Source organism: Heptranchias perlo, chromosome 18, assembly GCF_035084215.1.
Source record: "Heptranchias perlo isolate sHepPer1 chromosome 18, sHepPer1.hap1, whole genome shotgun sequence".
NCBI lineage: Eukaryota > Metazoa > Chordata > Chondrichthyes > Hexanchiformes > Hexanchidae > Heptranchias > Heptranchias perlo.
Window position 1 is genome coordinate 15,540,864 of NC_090342.1, and position 20,101 is coordinate 15,560,964.

The 20,101-nt window shown below is 41.0% G+C and overlaps 1 protein-coding gene across 2 annotated transcripts in view; it reads right to left on the bottom strand.

Annotated features, from left to right (window-relative positions):
• The window catches only part of ptprb (protein tyrosine phosphatase receptor type b), a 110,548-nt gene extending 91,609 nt beyond the window's left edge, over positions 1–18,939 (bottom strand). Inside the window, exons 1-4 of one of the 2 annotated variants that reach the window (XM_067999433.1) lie at positions 18,805–18,939; positions 17,492–17,893; positions 1,625–1,705; positions 330–466 (exon numbers count right to left, since the gene is read on the bottom strand). In XM_067999433.1, the coding sequence (XP_067855534.1) occupies positions 330–466; positions 1,625–1,705; positions 17,492–17,893; positions 18,805–18,859 (675 nt within the window). In that variant the 5' untranslated portion in view covers positions 18,860–18,939. Of the gene's footprint in view, positions 1–329; positions 467–1,624; positions 1,706–17,491; positions 17,919–18,804 lie in introns of both variants that reach the window. The other variant, XM_067999434.1, reaches the window with a different exon arrangement.
• Between the last annotated feature and the right edge of the window lie 1,162 nt (positions 18,940–20,101).

A 20,101-nucleotide genomic window follows, 5' to 3' on the forward strand; every position in this document is an offset into this window, starting at 1 on the left:
GCTAGTATTCTAACTGTGACTCCACCTCAGCCCAAATGGCAAGACTGTGTATCAAGAATGCTTGGTGAAGTGAAATTTAAAGCAATTTGTTAAGTAAAAAGGTACTTTCTCACAGGTGATGGAATGTTGAGTGTGTCATGTTAAACCTCTTTATTGACCAAGACTGGGGATGGCCTTTCCTTTCCATCACTGCATCCTTCATTCCCAATTTCAAGGAAGCTTATCTGAGCACCAAATATATGAATTTGTTATACAGCAGTGTAGCTTTTATTGCTTCACCATTTGCAGATCAGTCATCAGTTATAACTGCGATCATGTTTAACTCTTACCTTCTCAGTTTGATTGTAAAAACAAGTTGCTGCAGAACAGGGATCTTCTGATCCTGGAGATGAACTTGGAGATGAACTTGGAGATGACAATAATGAACTGTATGTGGTCTGCTCAATTAGTTGTTCGGTAACAGCCCCTGGATAAAATACCATTACATTTAGAAATCATATTTGAAGTAATGCAGTACTTTATAAAAGTATGTTTATATAGTGCCAAAACGCTACAATTGGAAGATACAGGCTATAAATGGGGAAAATAAATCGCAGATGGCACAACCTTTAACATGGTCTATTAACTACAGTGCAGCCTTCTTAAAATCACTTCAGATTACACCCCTATGAAGAGCTACCCTCATTGCAGGAATTTATTGCCTTTGTTGATATTCTACTGTATCACGTTGTGAAAGGTTGATATTATCATTATCAGAGTGGCTGCTTCAATCCAAATAGATGTTATAAATGGCACAGGTAGGAATTTTAACTCCTGGTTGGGAATTTTAACTTCTGGGCGGGAAAGCAAGCGGCCGATCCATTCAGGACCGGCAGCTGGAGCCCAACCAATTTAATGGCCAAGCCTTGTTAACATGCTGATGGCTGACTTCCTGCCCAAAATGGTGGGGAAGTCATTGGAAAGCGGCAGAAAGTCGGGTGAACCAGAAGCCGCCATCAGGGCCCAAAGTAAGTGCGGGAACAGGGGATTCTGGGAGGTCTGTGGTTCGTGAACGGGTTGGGGGAGTCTGGGGCATGGAATACCTATACTTTCCTTTTGGGGCCTACAGAAAGTACCCCTGTTCCTCTTGGCCCCACAAAAGAAAGTTTTACATTATGTGGAAAGGCTTCTTCGGTCTTCAGACCTTATTGTAGCTGCTGGAGTGGCCGTTGCAGGCGGCTTGCACTCTTCTGGGTTAAGATGGCATCGGGGTCCTAATGACAATAATAGCACCCTAATTTGCATAAATGTATGAGGCTCCCCCTTACTCAGGCAGTTGTCTCCGACGCCTGAAAAATTAGACCTTTTAAAATCGGACCAGAGCAGGAACGAAGTAGGTATTTCACCCACTCCATTTTAACTGCCCTCCTGCCCTGACTCCCCCTAGTGGGGGCAGTTCAAATTCCCACCACCGTGTTCATCTTTACTGAGCTGCCCAGCCTGCCATTCTTTCTGAAATCATGTTGAACACCTAGGACCTCAAAGAGCATTATCTCTCCCACACAGTTGACATTAGCACAAAAATGTCATTTAAGCTGTAAAGACATTTTAAACTGTGCTGTAAAAACATCACTGAATCACTTACGTGCAACGTCATCGTGCCACTTGTCTATCTTTCTCCGAAATGTTGGTAATTCCTCCTTTAAAGAATTGTCTTGAAAAGGTACTGTGAGGTGAGTAAGGGAAAATAAAAATCTTCAATTTGGCACCTTTCAGTCATTTCCAACATGTTTAAGATACCGAATAAGGTTCATTTCAATGCAAATACAGTAGAACTATAATAGTAGCATAAACAGCAGCAGCAGACTCTGACATAATTTTACAATAATAAAGGTACATGCATCTATGTGACTGATTTGGTACTAAACTGCCAGTCTCAGTCAGAAAATGGCTGGCATGGGAAATGTAAATGTCATGCTGATGCAGTATGTGGAGTTCCTTGGAGATTAAAGAACATTGCTTAATCAATGCAGAAGGAAATTGTAATCTAAACATGTACTATAATTGAACGGGGAATGCTTGTTACAGAAAGGCATTTCATCTCCCAGCACAGCCATTCCTCCCCTGTTGAGCAGAAATATTCACTCCAAAGATGAAAAACAAAATAACTGTTTTATAAACCAACATGCACACCTAAAGTGCATACTGTGGGGTTTGATGATTTTCCAAAACACAAGCTACTAACTGAGATCAAAGCTGCATAATTCACACATTCAAAGGTGGATTTCCTCAGAGATTTATTTATCAGATATAATGCCAAAGAGAAGTTTCAGTGAGTTAGACAATCAGTTATCTTGAAAAGTCACCTATTTTGAGCATAATTACTGGTACGGATGTGACCTAAATGTACTTCAATACATCCTGTGAGGCTGAGATGCTGTTTTTTTGAAGCAGTGTATAATGGAAAACTTCACAGCGTCAGTCTGTGTGAGAGAAAGTGAGGTGGGGTAGTAGGAAGAGGATATTGTAGCGGTAATAAGGACAGATGGAAGAAACAGGTGGAGAAATGGATAAACTCATGGAAAACAAGGCAACGTGAAAGCAGTGACAACTAGGGAGATATCACAAAAGGCACCTTAAGAGCAGCAAATTAAAAAAAAATGTTAGTGCTATGGACAAATTGATATGCTCTGGCAGTAGAGGGGGTCATGGGAAAAAAATACAGAGGCAGACAAAAGAGAATAAAAGAAAAAGTGGAAAATGAGAAATAACCTAATGCGCTAGCAGTTAAAATAAATTCATTGTAATAACGCAGGCTGGGATTTTCCTCTAAAGTGGGTTCACCACCAGAGGTGAGGTGGGGAGGGACGTCTACCTGCTACTCTGACCCAACCATGACCCTAATCTGTTTTTCTGCATTGGGGTTGATTTAATATGCAGGACAGGCATTTAGCAGCTTCCCCATCACTCAGAGGAAGCCCACCAGTGCTGCCTGCAAATCTGCAGTGGAAAGATAGAGGTGGACCTCTTAAAGGGAGCAGCAAGGCCTTGAAGACTTCAGAGAATTTTTAATTGACCACAATGGATGGATCTAGGCCTTTGAGTTCTGAGTGTTTTGGGTCATTGTAGAGGGAGTGGTGACCACTACTAGGCCCTCCCTCTCTAACCAATTAAATAGTTGGCCTTCCATCTTTACCTCAGGGTCTAGCCTGCCTCCAGGCAGTCCCCGGGGTTAGCGTCAGTGGTGGAAGGCAGCAAAACCACATGGGTTGTAAGACCTCACCTTTCCACCATTACTTAAATGCAAAAGAGTGTTGAGGGGGTGGCTGGCCATATTCCCTGCTCAGGCGGGGGGAGGAAAATCCATGGCAGTGCTGGTAGAAGAGGCAATGTGGTAGGCCTCCTCAGCCAGTTTCCCTTGATTTTCTGCCACCATACTGCTCTATTTCTGTAACCTCCTCCAGCCCTACAACCCTCCGAGATCTCTGCGCTTCTCCAATTCTGGCTACTTGTGCATCCCTGATTTTCAGCACTCCACCATCGGCAGCCGTGCCTTCAGCTGCCTAGGCCCTAAGCTCTGTAATGCCCTCCCTAAACCTCTCCGCCTCTCTACCTCTCTCTCCTCTTTTAAGATGCTCCTTAAAACCTACCTCTTTCGCCAAGCTTTTGGTCACCTGTCCTAATATCTCCTTATGTGACTCGGTGTCAAATTTTGTTTGCTAAGCGCCTTGGGATGTTTTACTACGTTAAAGGCCCTATATAAATGTAAGATGTTGTTGTCGTATAACAGAGAGAAATCCAGCTCCAAACGTATTAAAAAATTAAAAATGGTGAAAATTCTACCCCATGGGTAGGTGAGCTCCAACAATTAGGATCAAACTGGTGATGCGACAGTCTCAAACGTGATGCCTGGATATCCACAAATAGTTCAGCAGTGGCTTATATAAGATATCTCAGGATTACTCACAGTGACACACATTGGTCTACTTAGGGAAAGGAGGCATAAATGTATAACTTAAAAAATGGTGCAAAAGGGAGGGTTTCAGATTTCTGGGGCATTGGGCAAATTGTGGGACAGGCAGAAGCTGTACAGATGGAATGGTTTTTACCTGAACCAAAATGGCAGTGATGTTATTCCGGAGAGATTTAATTAGATAATGTGAGAGGATTTAAACCTGTGAGTTCCAGCAACTTTTATGGTCATATTTTCTGGTGCCAATCCACAAATTACCAGATTTATTGAATTCAGCTACACAATATGCAGTGATGAAATTTGAACAAAATCTCTTTGGGTTGCTGGTCCAGCACCAAACTATTACACTATCACGCCCAAAAACGGTCATGTTTGAGAGAATAATGGCAAATATAGATAGGAGGCGCAGCAGATGTGGTTTATATGGATTTGCAGGAAACATTTGATAAAATGATGTATAAGAAATGATTGAGAAAATTTGGCTCCAGGGCATAAAATGGAAAGTGGTGGTATTGGTGGAGAATTAGCTGAAAGGCTAATGTTTCTCAGGCAATGTCAAGTAGGGTGCCTCAAGAAGATAGGAACAGGAGTAGGCCATTTAGCCCCTTGAGCCTGTTCCGCCATTCATTGAGATCATGGCTGATCTGTGACCTAACTCCATATACCCGCCTTAGCCCCATATCCCTTAATACCATTGGTTAACAAAAATCTATCGATCTCAGATTTTAAATTAACAATTGTGCTAGCATCAACTGCCATTTGTGGAAGAGAGTTCCAAACTTCTACCACCCTTTGCGTGTAGAAGTGTTTCCTGACTTCAATCCTGAAAGTCCTGGCTCTAATTTTTAGGCTATGTCCCCTAGTCCTAGACTCGCCAACCAGCGCAAATAGTTCTCTCTATTTACTCTATCAGTTCCCGTTACTATCTTTAAAACTTTGATCAAATCACCCCTTAATCTTCTAAATTCCAGGGAATAAAACCCTAGTTTGTGTAATCTCTCCTCGTAATTTAACCCTTGAAGTCCATGTATTATTCTAGTAAATCTATGCTGCACTCCCTCCAAGGCCAATAAATCATTCCTACGGTGCGGTGCCCAGAACTGAATACAGTACTCCAGGTGTGGTCTAACTAGGGCTTTGTATAGCTGTAGCATAACTTCTACCTCCTTGTATTCTAGTCCTCAAGATATAAAGGCCAGCATTCCATTAGCCTTTTTGATTATTTTCTGTATCTGTCCATGACATTTTAATGATCTATGTACATGGACCGCTAAGTCTCTTTGGACTGCCACTGTTTTGAGCTTTTCACCATTTAGAATGTACCCTGATCTATCATTTTTAGATCCAAAATGGATAACCTCACACATTGAAATCCATTTGCCACAGTTTTGCCCATTCACTTAATCTATTAATATCTCACTGTATTTTTGTGCTTCCATCTACACTGCTTACAATGCTGCCTATCTTTGTGTCATCGGCAAACTTGAATATGTGGCTCTCTATCCCGTCATCTAAGTCATTAATAAATACAGTCAATAGTTGAGGCCCCAAAACAGATCCCTGTGGGACACCACTAGTCACATCCTGCGAATTTGAGTACCTGACCATTATCCCTAATCTCTGTCTTCTGCTGCTATGTCAATTTCCTAACCAGGTCAATAATTTGCCCTCAATTCCATGAGCTTCAACTTCAGCTAACACTCTCTTATGAGGGACTTTATCGAATGCCTTCTGGAAGTCCATATAAACAACATCCATAGACATTCCCCTGTCTACTACTTTCATCACCTCTTCAAAAAATTCAAACAGGTTTATCAGGCATGACCTACCCTTTACAAATCCATGCTGGCTCTCTCTGCTTAGCTGAAAATTTTCAAGGTGTTCAGTCACTCTATCCTTAATTATAGACACTAGTAATTTCCCAACAACAGATGTTAGGCTAACTGGTCTATAATTCCCTGGTTTCCCTCTCTCACCCTTATAAATAGCGAGTGTAATTTTCCAATTTAAAGAAACGGTTCCTGAATGGAGAGAAGTTGATAGTTAGGGCTTCTGCAATGTTCTCACCTACTTCCTTTAAAACCCTGGGATGGAAACCATCTGGTCCTGGGGATTTGGCACTCTTTAGTGCCATTATTTTCTTCATTACTGTTAATTTGCTACCGTTAATTATGGTGAGTCCCTGTCCCTGATTCAAAATTAGTTTCCTTGTGGCATCTGGCATGCTATCCTCTTCCTCTATTATAAATACTGATGCAAAGTAATTATTTAACATGTCCGCCACTTCTTTATTTTCATTTACAATATCACCTTTATCAGTTTTTAAGGGGCCCACATTGCTCTTGACCACCCTCTTTTTCCTAATATAATTCTAAAAAGTTTTTGTCTTCATTTTGATATCCCTTGCAAGTTTCTTTTCATACTCCCTTTTTGTAGCTCTCACTATCTGTTTTGTCACCCTTTGCAGTTCTTTGTATTTCTCCTGGTCGCCAGGATCTGTGCTATTTTCTGTATTTTTGTACTTTTTTTTTAGTTTCATGTTGTCCCTTATCTCTTTTGTCATCCATGGCTGTTTTTTTTTGGCAAGTGGAGCTCTTGCCCCGTAGGAGTATAAACTGGATCTGTATCACGTTAAATTCTTTTTTGAACACCTCTCACTGATCTTCTGTCAATTTACCCATTAACAGATTTGCCCAGTTTACGGTGGGCTGTCTCATCCCACTGAAGTCGGCCTTACCTAAATTTAGAATCTTAGTAGCGGATACGTGTTTCTCCCTTTTAAACACCATCCCCCATTAAAACCACTCTGCCTTTGCTACATGCTTGTCTAATCTCTGCATTTATACATTCTGCCACTTCACAGCTGCTATCAGGGGGCCTTTACACAACTCCCATTATAGTCTTAAATCCTTTCTATTCTACCCATAAAGTCTCCACTGCCTGCTTACCTCTCGTTCTATCCTCTCTTATCATTGAAGTAATTTAATCCTTAATCACTAAGGCTACTCTTCCCTCTCTACCAGTTTCCCTATCCTTCCTATAGACCTTATAATTGTTGTAGAGAACTCTTGTGCACTCTCTCTCTCTCTCGCACACACACACACACACACACACACACAGACATATATCATCTGTACTTGCAATAAAGGAGTGGGATATCAAAATTTTGTGATAACACCAAACAGGGAGGAGTAGCAAACTGCCACCAGGAAGAATACAGATGACTTCAGGAGGACATACACAGGCTAGGGGAATGGATAACTAAGTGGCAGATGCAGCTTAATACAGAAAATATGAAGCAATACATTTTGCAAACAAAAATAAAGAATGGAAATATAACTTAAATAGTAAGCTGTTCAGTGCAGTGGAGGAGCAAAGTGATCTAGTTGTGTAGATATATCAATCGTTGAAAGTGGATGGGCAGATTAAAAAAACTAAAGAAGGCAAATGGGATTTGGGAGTTTCTATTAAGGAGAATTGAACATGAAAGCAAAAAGGCCACAATCACTGCACAAAACAACAGTTAGGCCATGTTTGGAATTATGTGTGCAGTTTTGGGCACCTCACTATAGGAGAAATATAATAGCCCTGGAGAAAATGTAATGAGGATTTGCCAGGCAGATACCAGGAATGCTGCTTCTGAGTTATGAAGACAGAATAAAGCAACTAGGTCTATATGAATTCAAACTGCGAAGATTGAATGGGGATCAGGTAGAGATGCTCAAAATGATAAAAGGAATAGACAAAGTAAACATAGATTATTTTCATTGGTAAGTAAATCAAAGACGAGATCTCAAGATCAGCACCAGATAAATAAAGGGGGAAATGAGTAAAAAACTTTTTCACCCCGCTATCAGTATGTAGAATTGCCACAAGTGGTGAATGAGGCTAAACAGATTGCAGTATTCAAAAAGTACTGGATAATAGGAATGTACTTAGGAAGAAAGTAGGGAAATTGGAATGTGTAAAATCTGCCTTTGTTAGAGGCCTAGATTCAGCAAAAGCAAGAAGAGACAAATGGCTTCCTCCTTTGCTAAACTTTACATGTCTCTAAACAAACCATAAGGTTGTAGTGTCATTACATTACTGGTCTGAGGCTGCACTTACACCACAACCTTAGTGTGAATTCAAATCAAACACCAGGGAGTCTCATTCTCCTTTACTCTGGAATAAACTTGGGCCCTAACTCCAGATTTATGATACAGGTTCTTAGGGCAGCATGAAGTAAAACAGCTTCAAACTGACACTACAGTGTAGTAAATGCAGCCTGAGGCTAGTGCTATAGAGTGGAAAAGGCTTCAGCAAGCAAGTCAACTATTATATTGCAGGCTGTGATTCATATTTTGCTCACTAGGTGAAAGCTCTGCTAATACACCTAAACAAAGCTCAGCCTCCCTGTGACTTTTTTTTAAATATTGGGAGAACACAGATGTCAATGTTAAGTTTTTGATTACATCATAAAGATTCAATACTAAGTTTATAAAGTGCCCAGGAGATATAACACACTGAATGAGCACGTTGTAAATCAAGCTTCACACTGGACTGGACTTAAGTTCCAACTGATGCAAAACTCAAAAGATATGGAAAAGCCTGCTGGAGTGGGTTTAAGACTGTTTAGATTTAGTCTACTTTGCAGTCAAATGAGAACATTATTCCTACACTATGCTGCTATTTGAACATCATTGTGTACCTAAAACTGCTTTGCATCATGGTGAAAGTGGCAGTAAAACTATAGTTTTAGAAATAAATTACTGCTGGATTTGTATCACATTTACACAAGGTATAAATTACAAGAGCAACAGTTTCATTGTAGCATTTGAAAACCTGATTTCTATAACCAGTGCCAACTGCCTTACAGCAACACTGAGCCCTGCTGCAACTCCAACTTCCACCTTAAACTTTAGAATAATCTATAAATGCCCCATCCAGCATCATCCTAAAGATGGATCCAGTTGAATATTAAACCTTCCACATGCTCTTCCCATGTTTTAAACCTCTTAGTCTCTCCCTTCAGGTATCCAAGGCCTCAGGATCACTCTCTATTACCCAAGCATGTGAACAATTCACTTGGTCCCTCCTGTTCCATACAAGGTCATAAGGTTGTTATATTGAGTTGCATTGAAACTACAGCACAGGCACAGGCCATTCAGCTCCACATGAGCCTCCTCCCTCCCTACTTCATCTAACCCTATCAGGATATCCTTTTATTCCTTTCTCCCCCATGTGTTTATCTAGCTTTCCCTTAAATGCATCTATGTTATTTACCTCAACTACTCCTTGTAGTAGCGCATTCCACATTCTTACTACTTTTTGGGTAAAGAAGTTTCTCCTGAATTCCCTATTGGGTTTATTAGCGACTATTTTATATTGATGACCTCTAGTTTTTGACTCTCCCACAAGTGGAAACATTTTCTCTATGTCTACTCTATTAAGCCATATCATTATCTTAAAGAACTCTATCAGGTCACCCCTCAGCCTTTTCTTTTCTAGAGAAAAGAGCCCGAGCCTGTTCATCCTTTCCTGATAAGGATATTCTCTCAGTTCTGGTATCATCTTTGTGAATCTTTTTTGCATCCTCTCCAATGCCTCTACATCCTTTCTACAATATGAAGACCAGAACTGTGCACAATACTCCAAGTGTGGTCTAACCTATGTTCTATACAAGTTTAACTTAACTTCTTTGCTTTTCAATTCTATCCCTCTAGAAATGAATCATAGTGCTTGATTTGCCTTTTTTTTATGAATCTACTTCGCTACTTTTAGTGATTTGTGTTTCTGAACCCTTAGGTCCCTTTGCTCCTCTATCCCGTTTAGACTCTTTTTATCCAAGCAGTATGTGGCCTCCTTATTCTTCCTACCAAAATGCACCACCTCACAATTATCTATATTGAAATTCATTTGCCAATTACATGCCCATTCTGCAAGTTTATTGACGTCCTCTTGCAATTTGACGCATTCTTCCTTTGTATTAACTATACCCCCCAATTTGGTGTTGTCTGCAAATTTTGAAATTGTACTTCTGATTCCAAATCCAAATCATTAATGTAAATTGTGAACAATAATGGTCCCAGTTCTAATCCCTGTGGTACACCACTTCCCACCTCTTGCCAGTCTGAGTAGCTACCCTTAACCCTGACTCTCTTTTTTCTGTTTTGTAGCCAGCTTGCTATACATTCTGCTACCTGTCCTCTGATTCCATATGCTATGACCTTCGCCATGAGTCTACAATGTGGTACCTTATCAAAGGCCATTTGAAAATCCAAATATATTACATCTACTACATTACCTTTGTCTACTCTTTCTGTTACTTCTTCAAAGAATTCAATAAGTTTGGTCAAGCTTGACTTTCCCTTCTGAAATCCGTGCTGACTATTCTTTATTATATTTTCATTCTCTATGTATCTTTCTATTACATCTTTAAGTAAAGATTCCATTATCTTTCCTACCACCGACATTAAGCTAACTGGTCTATAGTCCCCTGGACTTGTTCTAGCTCCCTTTTAAAATATAGGAATATCAATAGCTGTCCACCAGTCCTCTGGTACTATTTCCTTTTCTAGAGAATTATATATATGTAATAGTGCCTTTGCTATCTTCTCCCTAACTTCTTTTAATAATCGCAAATGCAATCCATCCGGACCAGGGATCTTATCCTCCCTTAGTTTGATTAATCTATCTCCCCCCTTTCCTAATTGTTTTTTTGACTTCTTTCCTAACCTCTTCGTATTCCCTTTTGTTATCCTTTCCTTTATTGTCTACGTACATAGAGTATGCCTTTATCTTCAGTTTCAATTTTACCCTTATCTCTTTATTCATCTAGGGTGTTTCATTATAGGTTAGTTTGTTTTTGCTTTTTAGAGGAATGTATTTCTCCTGAACTCTATTGATCACCATTTTGAATATTATTCACTGCTCTTCTATTTCTTTGTCAATTTTTCCCCCATTTTACCTGGCCTAGTTCCACTCTCATCCCCTCACAATTAGCTTTTATCCAATCTATTACTTTGGGCTTTGACTTACTTATGTCTTACTCAATCATTATTTTAAACCTCATTATATTATGATCGGTATTGCCTAAATGTTCCCCTATTCTTACTTCTCTTATCTGTTCTGGTTCATTTCCCGTTACTAGATCCAGCAGTGATTCCTCTCTTGTTGGGCTTCTCACATACTGGGTATGAAAGGAGTCCTGTACACACTATAAAAATTATATTCCCCTTTCTCCTTTCCCTAACTCTTCTTGTCAGTTTATTTGGCGGTAGTTGAAATCTCCCATGATTATTATTCGATGTTTTTTACTAATTTCATAGATTTGTCTACATATTTCATCTTCCGTTTCCTTTCCACTATTAGGTGGTCTATAGAATATACCTATTGGCGTGATCGATCCCTTCTTACCCTTTTTCTCAATCCATATGGATTCTGGTTCTGGCTTAATGTTACTTATGTTTCTTTTTTCTATTGTCATTATGTTATCTCTAATTAGTACAGCTACCTACACCACCACCACCCACACTTCTTCCTTCCCTATCCTTTCTAAATACATTGTATCCTGCAATATTTAACTGCCAGTCCTGTTCCATGTTTCAGTTATCCCCACCAAATCTGCTCACTATGAATTATTGCCTCCAGCTCCCCCATCTTGTTTCAGATGCTGTGCACATTGCTACAGGCAATTTAATATGCTTTTAGTAATTGTTCCCCTCCCTTTGTTTTTAACAATCATTTTGTACTCATGTTCTATAACTGTATTTGTTCCCTGACCGTTTATGTAACCCTTGTTCCTTAACTTGGTCTGAGCTTTACTCTCATTTCCTATTTATTTTTTCTTTGTAGAAGTGGCGTATGTTCAACCTCCTCTGATTCACATAGAATGTTCTTCAAGTAGCAATGAGAGAAGTGGGCTGACTGACAGGGATGGGACCATGTTAGCCAGAAGCCTAAGACAGGGTGATAGAACGGTGAGCTATGCTCGGGTCTGGAGGTGGCAAACTGGGCATCAATGTAGGATAAAGGGAAAAAATACAGAAACAACAAAGTTAGAAAGTATGAAGAGATGGAGAGAAAAACAAAGAAAATATATAGATAAATTGGAACGGACCTGGGCAGATAATCTCGAAGAGATGTAAATAAACCATAGAATCATACAGTCGTAGAATGGTTACAGCACAGAAGAAGACCATTCAGCCCATCAAGCCCGTGCCGGCTCTCTGCAAGAGCAGTCCAGCTAGTCCCACTCCCCCGCCCTATGCCCATAGCCCTGCAACTTTTTTCCCAATTACTATCCAATTCCTTTTTGAAAGCCATGATTGAATCTGCTTCCACCACTCTTTCAGATAGTGCATTCCAGATCATAACCATCACTGCGTAAAAAAGTTTTCCTTTGTCGCCTTTGGTTCTTTTGCCAATCATCTTAAGTTTGTGTCCCCTGGTTCTCGACCCTTCTGCCAATGGGAACAGTTTCTCTCTATCTACTCTGTCTAGACCCTTCATGATTTTGAACACCTCTATCAAATCTCCTCTCAACCTTCTCTGCTCTAAGGGGAACAACCCCAGCTTCTCTAGTTTATTCACATAACTGAAGTCCCTCATCCCTGGAACCATTCTAGCAAATCATTTCTGCACCCTGTCTGAGGACTTCACATCCTTCCTAAAGTGTGGTGCCCAGAAATGGACACAATACTCAAGTTTTGGCCGAACCAATGTTTTAAAAAGGTTCATCATCACCTCCTTGCTTTTGTACTCAATGATTCTATTTATAAAGCCCGGGATCTCGTATGCTTTTTTAACCGCTTTCTCAACCTGCCTTGCCACCTTCAACGACCTGTGCACATATACCCCCAGGTCACTCTGTTCCTGCACCCCCTTTAGAATTGTACCCTTTAATTTATATTGCCTCTCCTCGTTCCTCCTGCCAAAATGTATCACTTTGCACTTCTCTGTGTTAAATTTCATCTGCTACGTGTCCGCCCATTCCACCAGCCTGTCTATGTCCTCTTGAAGTCTATCACTATCCTCCTCACTGTTTACTACCCTTCTAAGTTTTGTGTCATCTGCAAATTTTGAAATTGTGCCCTGTACACCCAAGTCCAAGTCATTAATATATATCAAGAAAAGCAGTGGTCTTACTACCAACCCCTGGGGAACATCACTGTACCTTCCTCCAGTCCGAAAAACAACCGTTCACCACTACTCTCTGTTTTCTGTTACTTCGCCAATTTCGTATCCATGCTGCCACTGCCCCTTTTATTCCATGAGCTTCAACTTTGCTGACAAGCCTATTATGTGGCATTTTATCAAATGCCTTTTGGAGGTCCATATACACCATATCAACTGTATTGCCCTCATCAACCCTCTCTGTCACCTCATCAAAAAACTCAATCAAGTTAATTAAACACAATTTGCCTTTAACAAATCCGTGCTGGTTTTCCTTAATTAATCCACACTTGTCCAAGTGACTGTTAATTTTGTCCCGAATTAACGTTTCTAAAAGCTTCCCCATCACCGAGGTTAAGCTAATTGGCCAGTAGTTGCTGGGTTTATCCTTACACCCTTTTTTGAACAAGGGTGTAACATTTCCAATTCTCCAGTCCTCTGGCACCACCCCTGTATCTAAGGATGATTGGAAGATTATGGCCAGTACCTCCACAATTTCCACCCTTACTTCCCTCAGCAACCTAGGATGCATCCTATCTGGACCTGGTGACTTATCTACTTAAAGTACAGCCAGCCTTTCTAGTACCATCTCTATCAATTTTTAAGCCTATTCAGTATCTCAACTACCTTCTCTTTTACTGTGACTTTGGCAGCATCTTCTTCCTTGGGAAAGACAGATGCAGCCATGCCCTCTGCCTCCATGAGTAGGTCTCCTTTTTGGTCCCTAATTGACCCCACCCCCCATCTTACTACCCGTTTACTATTTATATGCCTATAGAAGACCTTTGGATTTCCTTTTATTTTAGTTGCCAGTCTATTCTCATACTCTCTCTTTGTCCCTCTAATTTCCTTTTTCACTTCCCCTCTGAACTTTCTATATTCAGCCTGGTTCTCACTTGTATTATCAACCTGACATCTATCATGCGCCTCCCTTTTCTGCTTCATTGTGTACTCTATCTCTGTCGTCATCCAAGGAGCTCCGGCTTTGGTTCTCCTACCTTTCCCCCTAGTGGGAATGTACCCAGACTGTACCTGAACCATCTCCTCTTTAAAGGCTGCCCATTGTTTGATTACAGTTTTGCCTGCCAATCTTTGATTCCAATTCACCCGGGCCAGATCCGTTCTCAACCCACTGAAATAGGGCCTCCTCCAATTAAGTATTTTTACTCTAGATTGCTCCTTTTCCTTTTCCATAACTAATCTAAATCTTATGATACTATGATCACTGTTCCCAAAATGTTCTCCGACTGACACTTGCTCCAGTTGACCCACCTCATTTCCCACAACCAGATCCAGCGATGCCTCCTTCCTCGTTGGGCCGAAAACATACTGATCAAGGAAATTCTCCTGAACACACTTCAGAAATTCCTCCCCCTCTTTGCCCTTTACACTATTACTATCCCAGTCTATATTAGGATAATTGAAGTCTCCCATTATCACTACTCTATGGTTCTTGCACCTCCCTGTAACTTCCCTGCAAATTTGTTCCTCTATATCCTTCCCACTAGTTGGTGGCCTGTGGAATGCACCCAGTAGTGTAATGGTGCCTCTATTGTTTCTTAACTCTAACCAAATAGATTCTGTCCTTGACCCCTCCAGGACATCCTCTCTCTCTCAAGCACTGCAAAAATTCTCCTTAATCAATACCGCCACCCTCCCTCCTTTCTTTCCTTTCTTATCTTTCCTGAACACCTTGTATCCAGGAATATTTAGTACCTAATCCTGCCCTTTTTTCAGCCAGGTCTCAGTTATCCCAACAACATCATATTCCCATGTGGCTATTTGCGCCTGCAGCTCACCAACCTTATTTACCACACTTTGTGCACACACATGCGCTCTAAACCTATTTTGGACCTTCTTGTATTCTCTGTTAGTCTGATCCCACCTAATACCGTATTATTTCTTACTCTAGTGCTGTCTGTCTCTCCTAATCCTTTGTGCACCTTGTTTCTCCTTCCCAATGCTACATCCTGGTGCCCATATCCCTGCCAAATTAGTTTAAACCCTCCCCCACAGCATTACTGAACTTTCACGCGAGGACATTGGGCCCAGCTCTGTTGAGGAGCAACCCATCTGGCCTGTACAGGTCCCACCTCCCCAAAACCAGTCCCAATATCCCAAGAATTTAAACCATTCCCCTCCTGCGCCATCTCTCCAGCCACACATTCATCTGCTCTATCCTCCTATTCCTATACTCACTAGTGCCTGTATAGGAGTAATCCGGAGATTACTACCTTTGAGGTCCTGCTTATTAATCTCTTTCCTAGCTCCCTAACATCTATGTTGTTGGTACCAATATGGACCACCACCTCTGGCTGTTCACCCTCCTCCATGGAGCCAATCAAACTGAAATGAGAGAAAAGGTGTACACTGAACAGCAAGAAACAACATTCAAGCAGAGAGCGATAGAAGAAACAATAGGAAGAAATGGATGGGAATACAAGCAAATAAATTAAATGTGAGAAACACATTGGATTAAGAAAATATCACAAACGAAAATAAAGCAAGAAAACATTCAAAACGAGAAAGTGAAAGTCTCACGCCAAGCCCCGGGGCAGCAAGTACTTTTGTGTACTTAGAGAGAACCAGAACGTGAAGATTGGCCCTGTGCGCTTTTTACCTTTCCCGGTTGCAATGCTATCTAGATCCCCGGGATCCTGTGCAACATAAGGTTGTCAACTCCACTTCCCTCCTCACTTTTCCGATCGTTTTTATGGGAAATTCTTCTCCAGAACCCCCCCCCCCCACTTTTTAATAAATTTCCATTTCACTTTCCAGATCAGGAAGCACAGATTGTTCGTGAAATTCCGGTCTCCGTGTCATTTGAAGTTCCCAAGTATTGCACATCCACGGAAATGGAAAACTATACAGTTAAAAGAAACCTGAAGCTCTCGCCCTCACCTCTTAACACCGTTGAAGAGATTGTTAAAAAAAACAATGTGAACAGTATTTAATTTTTTTAAACTTACGAATTTTTTAATGTGTTATACAAATCGCCACTGGGTGAAGCAGCGTTTAAAAACGCAAAAATTAAGATCAAAAGACTTTATTTTTCGGATAAAATGAACTTTGATCAGTCTATTTGGGAGGATAATGTTCCCAGAGCCAATTAAAAATCAGCATTCCCCAGTTCATTAACTTGAAGTACCCTTCCAGCCGAGTCAAGGCCTGTCTCACAGTCACATCCTTCCTCTCCAAGTGAGCTGTGGACGTCCAGATCATCTCGGAAAGGAAACAGCCACCCATCCTTTCATGTTACACCACTCTGGGAGAGAGAATTTTCAAAGTGCAGGCTATGCCCTTTACTCTCATGAAAGGAAGAGATGCTTCAGTCTCCGGCTGTGATGTCATCTGGTTTTTCATCCAGAATTTTCATCTCAAAAATGGACTTTCCAAAGACCAACAACCCTAAGCAACCCTGTTTTTGTGGAAGGTGGATTGTGCAGTGGGTTGAACACCTCTAATACCCCTGGGTTCAAGTACAGCTGAGGGATGAGACTGTTGTGATGAAAGTCTCTGCCTGCTGTCTCTAAGGGTCCTATATGAAATGAGTTTGGGCAATCTCAGTGCAGCTCCAAGTGCCCATGGGGCGTGAGCCTTAGTTCTTCCAAATAAGGAATTTCACTCACAAAGACCAAGGCTGATGTAAGAAACTGGAAAATGTCACTCTGACGCAGTAGGAGTCGCTTTTATGAGGCTGGAGCTGAGGTACATTGTTGGAGTTTTACTCCCTCTAAATAAACTCCGTTATATCTCACATGTTGCTTGTCATTAGGCAACCGAAGTGACAAATGCCATATTCCTGGCATTCATGCTTCCTGCTTTGATGGGCACAAAAGTCATACAAAAATACCCTGTTAAGATACTAACCAATCTGCTCCGCAGGCGTGCTGAGTAAAACAAAGGACAGATGGCCGATTGCCCAATTGTTGGCACAGGGATGGTACGCCCGAAACATCCGTTTGCTTTAGGACTATTACCTGTGGACCAGTCACAAGTTTACTGTGTTCGATAACCATTTGAAATGCCATGCTTTAAATCAGCATTATGTTAAGGACCCACCAGACAACATAAAGAACAGGAACTCTCCTCTATCTCTCCATGGTGGTTTACCTGCGACCTCACGTTGACTTATTGGTAAATTCTAATCTTATAAATAATATAATTCTAACGAGATTTCTCATATTTTTAATAAATATGTCCAAAATTAGAGGTGGTTCATTGTATGACATGTATTGTGGCATTAAAGTGCTGCAATATAAATTGGGTCTCAAAGGCCTGTTACTGTAGAACCATTTCATGATTATTTAATCTGATGGAATTGGGGAATTTAACAACTGGACGCATCTGTGACCCCCTCATGGGCAATTGTCAGGATCTCACCTTGAGTTGGGCACATGCTCAGCTTAACGGGCTCCCCGCCCTCCCCGAGCTCGTACTTGAGCCAGCTATCGTGGTATTTCTTGTCGTCCTTAATCACCGCCAAGTAGCCCTGCTTTCTGAGGAACATTTCCTGATCGGCGAGCCCGATGCTGCCCAGCTCGTTGTCGTAGCATTTCCATCGAGGCGCCCCGGCGCAGTCCTGCAGTGTCAAGGTGCGAGAATGCCTGGGCGTGGAGCTGAGCAGAGCCAGGCACTGGTCTACCAGCAAAAGGCGTAGTTTGCCCTGCTCCGTCCACTGCCACTGTTGCCACCGGCTGGTCAGATTGCATTTGCCAACCAACACCTTCTCGCTGTTGCCCAGCAGGCACTCTTTCTTCCGAGCATGTAGGATCAGGAATCCGTCTGCAAGGAAAAACACCAACATACACTAATAAGCCAGTTAGATCTGTCACACACATACTGTTAGAGTGTCAAAAAACTTTAAAAAAGCATCAAGGAATGTCGCCTACTCCCTTACAGAACATGCATCTCAATAAAAATCTGTACATGGACATTAAACTGTTACTAACAGATACTTCCGTTTCTCCCACTATACCAGAATATTAAGACATGATCCAACACGGGGGTTTTATCAATACATCAGGGACACTTATCAACAGGATTTCAGTCACACCGAGACGATTCACTTAAAATTCTGTAAATATTACATCCCTTTACTTATATTTAGCTTCAAGTGGTTGGAAACAGTTTGAGATCATACAACCTCGGAGTTCGAAAGGCCAAAGACGCAGGATTTAAGATCCTGCAGTGAAGCTCTCTTCCCCCCCAATCCAGATTTGTACTAACAGCGCAGGGGGGAAATTGGGGCAGATTGTTTGCAGCCTGTTTCTGTTCGATATGCCCAGCACATGGGCAGTCCTCTACCCTTTACCGAGTGTTACAATGACATACTCTAACTTTGTTAAATTGCCACAAGTTCACTTAGAATGTGACTGTATTACCCTCCATGGAGTGACGGAGAGAACCAATCGGTTCTGAAACCGGAAGACACCAATATTATTTTTATTTATTTCACCAAATCTAACAACTTTATTATAAGCCCGGATCAGATGCTAGAAACTATCTCACAATGTGATATCTATGCGGGGTTTGTTATAGGGAACTGTACGTTTGTGTACAAAACTCATTTCCGTTTGCGTTTTTTAAAAAAAACTGCTGGTAGCCCTGTGCTGCTGGGAAGAATTAACACGGAATAATTAACACAGATTTCTACACCGCTACGGAGCAGTGCTGAATTTAATAAACTTACTCACCAGATAAAGCCAGCAACGCATATGTAAAAGTCACTATGAAGACAGGAGTATCCATTTTTTCTTTATTCTTGTAACAAAGTTACATGCTCCCACTCAGCACAGATCGCTGAAGCTAAGCGTAGAAAGGAAATGTGCCTTCAGGGAAAAAAGTTAGTGACGACCACTTCCTTCTATTCAATTGTTTTTGCATCTTTCATACCAGAGTGTCATTTCGTACGACTTCTCTGAAATCATCCTTCCCTCATAGTCAGTCACGATGTAATGGGACATTATTTTGCCTACTGTTGCACAGTTGCCTCTGACTCGGTTAACTGTGATCACAATGTCAAAACTGGCCAGGTCTATCCCGGTTTAGATTGTGATGCGATTTTAATATTTTTATACAATCTGCGAGAAGGCAATTTACTTTAATTATACAGTTATCAGCATAAAATCGCAACAAACCATGTCTTATTTACATTATTTGAATAAACACACATGCTCCTTAGAATGTTTCAACCATTGCAGAGTTGAAATATTTCTATAAATTTAAATGCTGCGAGTTATGGTGACAGACAGACTGATATTAGTAACAAGTTAGAAATGCAGCCCTATAAGGATAGGTGTCCAAGTCAGCTGATATTGAATGTTCTGGTGATTTGTGAAGTAAATGCTGCAGGTATTACTGAAGGTATGATCCAAACATTGTCTTAAGATGGAAATATGTCCATGTCCACATCAGGCAGCAGTATTTTTAAAATGAAGTCATTTAGAAATCTTCACATCAAAACAACTCACTAGCACAATAAGAGTGGAATTTTGTATGATAGTGAATTGTTTGCTGTCTATTATATACAACAAAAAAAAGGATTAAGCAATAAAATGGGTTTGTGTATTACCCTTTCAACTCTGGGAGCTGGGTTTAGTTCTAGCTCAGACAAATGGAATCTTCTTCCTGACAGCAAAATGAGACTGGACAGTTTCAAACCAGTTCCTTGTGGGAGAGGAATGAAGCTGGCACTAATTTGGCGTTATCAATCTCTGCTGGGGTGCATGGTGTGGAGATGCCGGTGATGGACTGGGGTTGACAAATGTAAGGAATCTTACAACACCAGATTATAGTCCAACTGTTTTATTTGAAAATCACAAGCTTTTGGAGGCTTTCTCCTTCGTCAGGTGAGCAAGTGGACAGCTTATGTGTGAAAAAGAACATATACACACTTGTGCAGTAAGTGATGCTTTTCAAAGGGTGCTGATGAGGCACATTATTGGATCAGAGTAATTTTGGCTGTGACCTGGGAATTGCTTGACACTGACA